Consider the following 6,385-nt stretch of genomic DNA (forward strand, 5'->3'; position numbering starts at 1 on the left):
TTTGTGAGGAGGAAGAGAAGGACCGCGGGGTAAGAATAGAACTTTTCCAAGGTCCCCAATGTGAATCTCTTGACTCAAGTAAATAGTGCTAAATAGTGTCTTTGAACTTTGAGTGGAAATTATAAGAAGTGCAGGGGCCTCGGCGCAAATTGATGTCGCCACCGCTGGGCTCCCCACCATGGGCTGGCATGCTCGCGCTGGGCTATGGCTTGCCTACCCACCTAGGCCGCCCGAGCTCGTTACCGCCGCCGTTGGGCCATGCCTGGCCAGCAGGCCGCGCGCGCGCCTGCGGGCCGAGCTAGGCCGCTCAGGCCCTTTTCTTTTTGTGTTATTTTTTTGTTAATTCGGTGCTCTTCAAAAATTGAAAATAAAGTGTAGAAAAATCACAAAAATGCCAAATCAATTTGTTAGTCTCCTAAAATCATGATCTATCTATTAGCGTATTTGGTTCATCTAGTTTTAAAATGTTTCTAGAGTTGCTCTAATTATTTTAAAATGTTTAATATTGTTAAAATGTGAACTTGTGGGAATTTTTGTGAGAAAATAGTAATAGTGTTGACTCTACAAATTTTATAGTATATTCCTAATATTATTAGCTGCTCACTGTAATTTTTGTAACTCTAGAATCTGCTAGATATATAATAATGCCCTATTTCGAATAAAGATTAAATCGATAGAATGGAATAAAGAAACAACTTGGGTTTGTATAACTAAAATATTTGTTGGGAAATAATGCCTTATTCGACAACATGGATACATAGCCTAAGTACAGTCGTCGTTAGAACTAGCTCGTTGGCTTGAGAGGCGTAAATCATATTTTACGAGTCACGGTTGCAATTGATTAATTACGTCTTTGCATTGCATCCACACATATCATAATAGGAACAGCGATGGATCAGGGTGTCATCTAGAGTATAAAAAAGATGGTGTCTCGATGATCGTGTCATCATGATGGGATGCTAACTCTGATTATATCTTACCCAGGCAAACCCCATTGCATAACCCCTACTTTTCTGCACTTTATATTATGTTTGTGCATTAAGTTTTAAGGAGTTGAATGAAACCCACTTGCATATATATATATACATATCTTTATCCTCTGAGTCTTACTAGTATGACAGGATCGTGTAGATTGCTATGCTACAGGACTCCGGTAGAAGTCGAGTGATTGTCTGTCACTCGCTAGAGATATGAAATATATTATTGTTGTTACTATATTATTATCACCTAAAATATATATGAATGATAATTGAAGACTGGGTAGAATAGTACTTTGGATCTGGACTTGGTTTGACATTCGAGCGAGGCTCAGATTGCATTTGTTCCGCCTATGTCGGTTAAGGACCGACCGTTGCATTAGGTTCTAGGCAGGTCATAGACTTATTATCCTAAACACATACTTCTGTATGGGCGCGAGAAGACTCATTGCTCTCTTGTCATGGGTTTTGGCTCTTTCTGGACCGGCTGATTGGAGGCGGAGATGATGGAGGTCTAAGCACCGCACTGAGTCCGGGACTCAGGAGCGGGGGCTTAGAGTCCACGTTTGGACAGGGATCTGGACCCCATGATAGGAGGGTAGTGGGTTGGTCCTACTTGTGCCTGGGGTACAAGCGGGGCGTGTGTTTCAGGGTACCCAGCTAGGCACATTGATTCGCGAATCGCTAGGTGATCCGGTACGACTTGTCTACAGTCTAGCAGCGTAGTAAGAACTAGAAGATGAAAGATAGTAAAATAATTCTGATTGCTTACCACCTGCTTGAAAATAACACAGGTGCTTACATAGAATGGTTGGTTATTGAATTAATGCTGACTGCTAATAAAATTAAATATAAGGACGCACGTTTAGTAATGCTCCTGCATATGCAATAAACCCACTAACCAGATAGCCTTGCATATCCTTAAAGTCTTTTCTTTTCTCCTGTCGGGTAAGTCTTGCTGGGTACAATTGAGTACTCAGGATTTTATTTTCCCCTGTTGCAGGTGACAGACGGATGCTAGAGCTGACCCTTATGTGTGGATTCCTTCTGTTGGGCTCAGAGAGGATTCCTTTACGCTGCGATTATAGTTTTTATTTATAATTCTCACTAAATGTTTTTTATAAATGAAAGTTTTATAATCTGTTGTCATAGTTTATGTATCAATGCTTCATCCTGTCATGAATAGATATTTATTTACGCTGAAATTCTGATCACATGTTTATATTCTCCTATTAAATTAAATTGTTCATAACTCTGATAACATGATTATATTTCGCTGTTATAACAATAAATATTATACTCTGATGTTGCATGAAAAGTTATGTAAGAAATGGCTAAAATGTTGTAAGCTTTATTCTCTCATTTGTGATCCTGATGGGAAAAATATGGATTTTCGGGTTCTCCCTTGGGGTGTGCTCGACGGAACTACGTAATTTAGTATCCTCCCTTAAGTACTTAGTGTCTAATGGAAGACAAGTACTCCTGGGAGGCATTAGATTAGGCGGTTCCGCCACAAAAGCTCTCCCACTTCTGTATTTGCACACATGAATGGGCCTTTGATATTTATTAGCAATTATTGGTATTTCTCTATTGGGCCAAGATCATGCACGTGAATGCATATATTCCATAATAATAATTCTCCACTAGACCTCAAATGCCCATTAGTGATTTGCTTGTCCCCACTACGACACTACTGTTTAACATACTAGTGTTTTAGCTAGAATGTTAAGTTGAACTTTTGCCTAGAGCTTAGGGGTCTTGCGTTTGCATAGGCTAGGAAGTAGTGGCTATTAGGGTCATCTCTATAACTAACACATTTTCCTTGTGTTTGTGATCTTGTAGAAAATTTAATTAGGCTATTCAGCCCCTCTAGCCATCCATAGATCCTTTCAGGGTGTGGAAAGAGCCAACCAGGGTGCACAAGGGTTTGCAGCCCGTGGTGAGCAAGGTGGTCGACGCTAGCTCAACGCAGATCGACAACCGTTGGAGGCATGATGATAAACTCCGCGCCGTAGGTTGAATGCAGTCCGACAACCAACTGGTGCCCCGAGAAGCAATATATTGCTAATAGCACCCAACCTGCAGCGTGGCTCTCCATTTTTACAAACATTCTTCTAGTACCTCTATTGTGCATCATCGCAACGCATAATGAAATATGTATGTGTAGGAATCTCTCCCACGAAAGAGCCCATATATCTAGATACTATAAGTGACAAAAAACATTATGATGAGGTATCGTGCATACTAAATTGGCTGGCGGGGGGACCTCATCTTTGGCCGTCGAGGCGTCAAGACGCCGCTTTTATAACAAGAAGCAGTGGTGATAGGTGGGATCAACAGTGGAGAGAATCAATGTTGTGATAGCTAGGTGGATCTAACGCCTGAAAAGAACTAATATTGACGGGCCAAGACCAAAAACCTGCAGTGAAATGCAAAATATCACTGCCCGGGTCGTGGCTTAACCCGACAGAAATTAACGGGCAGTGGTCATAGCCGACAGTGATAGGCACCATCACTGTCAGGTCTAGCTTCCCACTAATTTTCTAGATTGTCGCCCTACCACCCAATAGTGATTAGTAGTCACTGCCGGCAGCTATGCTCTGACAGCGATTGTGTGTTCTGGCGTAGTGTCTAATGACTATATTGTCACTTTAACAACCAAAACTCACAAAAGTTGGCTTAGAAGGCCATATTGGCTGCACTCGGTAAAACCATTACCCTTACAGTACTTTGAACTTTATAAGTTCGGTTTTTCAAATTGCGCCCTTAAACCACCGCCCTATATGAAATGCGGACCAAGTTACTACTTAGATTAGATCACCATGCATATCACACCTGTGGAAAGATATCGGTAGGGGCCGTTAATCATCAGTTCACCACATCAACTCTGGTGCACTGAAACGACAACTCCTATCCAGCCGTACACACCCTATCACACTTGAAAATACTACTTTTGTCACGTCACCTTTCAACGCCCCACCCCCCCTCGCCCAGTGTCCTTTTTACCACCCTTCACTAGACAAGCCCTAGTAGCTGAGGTCGATTTTTTTTTTTTTTTTACGAACTGGAGTATACACTGCTCACCACTGTTGATTCCATGTCTCAGTCACTTCACATCTCTCCTTTTTAGGCCAAACACCACCCCCACCAGCCCCTGCGCTCCCCCCCCCCCTAAAAATAGAAGCAGCAGCATGCAATTCCCCACACCCTCAAACAGATCATGAAGCTGGTGCTCTCCCTGCAGATCCCCAATCACCAGATGATGGACTTATGAGTGAGCCAGCATCAGCAACTGTTACCAGCATCACCACCACTGCGAAAGAGTAAGAAGCAACAGATAAGATCAACCAGCAGCTATACTCCCGACTATTCCAATGCTTAATCTTTAACCCTATTCTGCTTCTGTGATCATTTGCTTCTCTGATTATGCTCCATGCTGCTGGATCTGATGCACAGGCTAAAGAAGCCAGGCTCCAACTCCCACAATTCTGAGAACCAAGCTCAGCTGCCAACTACTCCCAAGGTAACTTGTTCCTTTCTTTGATCTTTTTCGAAGAAGATTTTCACATACACAGAGATATGTATCTGCTCTGGTCGTCTCAGACTTCTGAGCACCAACTCCCAAACAAACAGATCCCTCCAATCCCAACTTGTGCTAAAATAATGCTCACACGAGTCATCATGCTTACGAGAATATGGAGTATTCCTTTACCAGTATGGTATATGATATTATATGGATATGCAAATTAAATATTCATTTCTTCATTGAGTAAAGAACATTAGAACACACAGATCGAGGAGAGGGAGCCTACTCGATTTAAATAATATAAAGAGGAAATTGTTTCAGCTCACAGCAGCTACACTGCTCTCTCTTTCTCTGTTTCTTTCTTCTTATCTAGCCGATCCACCATGGACATGTCGCCGAACCCCGACAGCCCCTCGTCAGGAGGGGGCAACGGCATCGGGCCGAGCAGCGGAGGCGCGTCGCCGTCCGTTGGTTCCATGACGCCGCAGTCGCCGAGCCGGTACGAGGCGCAGAAGCGGCGCGACTGGAACACGTTCGGGCAGTACCTGCGGAACCACCGGCCGCCACTGAGCCTGGCGCAGTGCAGCGGGGCTCACGTCCTCGAGTTCCTCCGCTACCTGGACCAGTTCGGCAAGACTAAGGTGCACGGCCCGGCGTGCCCCTTCTTCGGCCACCCGAACCCGCCGGCGCCGTGCCCCTGCCCGCTCCGCCAGGCCTGGGGCAGCCTCGACGCCCTCGTGGGCCGCCTCCGCGCCGCCTTCGAGGAGAACGGAGGCCGCCCGGAGTCCAACCCCTTCGCCGCGCGCGCCGTGCGCCTCTACCTCCGCGAGGTCCGCGAGCACCAGGCCCGCGCCCGCGGCGTCAGCTACGAGAAGAAGAAGCGCAAGAAGCCGCAGCAGCTGCCGGGCGACAGCAGCGGCGGCCTTCACGGCCACACGCACCAGCCGCCGCCGCCCCCACCGCCCGCCGGCGCCGCCTGCTGAGCTGATCGATCGTCGACGGCTCGTACGTACGTACGCTCTCCCATTTGGCCGTATGATGCCAGATTGAGCTTGAGCATACATATTTTATGTATCATTTCGCGCGCGTATGCATGCATGCATGTGCATGGCAGTAGCTAGCTTGATCCATGCTGCTGATCCGTGTACTCTACCGTGAGAAGCACCACTAGTGTGTGTGCTGCACTACTGCTAGCTGCTGCGTGTACTGCATTGCCTTGCTTGTGTGTGTTTCGATTCGCTTTAGCTTTGGTGTTGTCGAATCTAGTATTTGCTTGAAGGAGTGAGCAAGTGTTTGCTGTACTTTCAACTGAGTATGTCCGTCCTTTGAGGTCTAGCTAGGGACAGGGAGATACATATATGGTGATCTCTCTTGCTGTTTCTGTCTGTGGAAAATTTAAAAGCCTGTGTGTGTGTCCATCTCTACGCATGCATGTGTCAATTCGATTCTGGCAACTGGCAAGCATCTCTTGCGTTTTCTTGTTTTGCTTCCTGTTTCGTTTCCTTTTTATGGTACCAGGATGCACTGGTATATGCAATCAATGCTATTGGTGGGAGAGATCGATGCCAATGGTGCATGTCCAGCTGCCTGCACGGCGATAGGCCGGGGCGAGAGCGTTGCACAGTGCGCACGCACCAAATAATAGGGGGATCGGACAAGCATGTACTCGTACTACTCATTATTGATGCTCTTGGATGTGCATTCCTGCGAGTACAGGATGCATGTGTCAATTTCTGTCCTTTGTTTTACGATCCGATCTTTTCCCATGGCTTTCTGAATAGTCTCGTCCCATCGTGGGGCTATAGCTCTGCTATTTGATGTTCTTGTGGCACATGAAGCATAGGAAAATGTACACGGTCATACTTCCTTTTTGCTAGGTTTC

The 6,385-nt window shown here is 45.8% G+C and overlaps 1 protein-coding gene across 1 annotated transcript; it reads left to right on the forward strand.

Annotated features, from left to right (window-relative positions):
• The first annotated feature begins 4,153 nt into the window (after positions 1-4,153).
• On the forward strand, positions 4,154-5,950 carry LOC136497772 (protein G1-like4). Its single transcript, XM_066493628.1, has 3 exons — positions 4,154-4,300; positions 4,434-4,500; positions 4,877-5,950. Exon 3 carries the CDS (start codon positions 4,887-4,889, stop codon positions 5,484-5,486), a length of 600 nt encoding a protein of 199 aa, XP_066349725.1. The 5' UTR covers positions 4,154-4,300; positions 4,434-4,500; positions 4,877-4,886; the 3' UTR covers positions 5,487-5,950.
• The last annotated feature ends 435 nt before the right edge of the window (positions 5,951-6,385 follow it).

This window comes from Miscanthus floridulus, chromosome 12 (genome assembly GCF_019320115.1).
Source record: "Miscanthus floridulus cultivar M001 chromosome 12, ASM1932011v1, whole genome shotgun sequence".
NCBI classification, from domain to species: Eukaryota; Viridiplantae; Streptophyta; class Magnoliopsida; order Poales; family Poaceae; genus Miscanthus; species Miscanthus floridulus.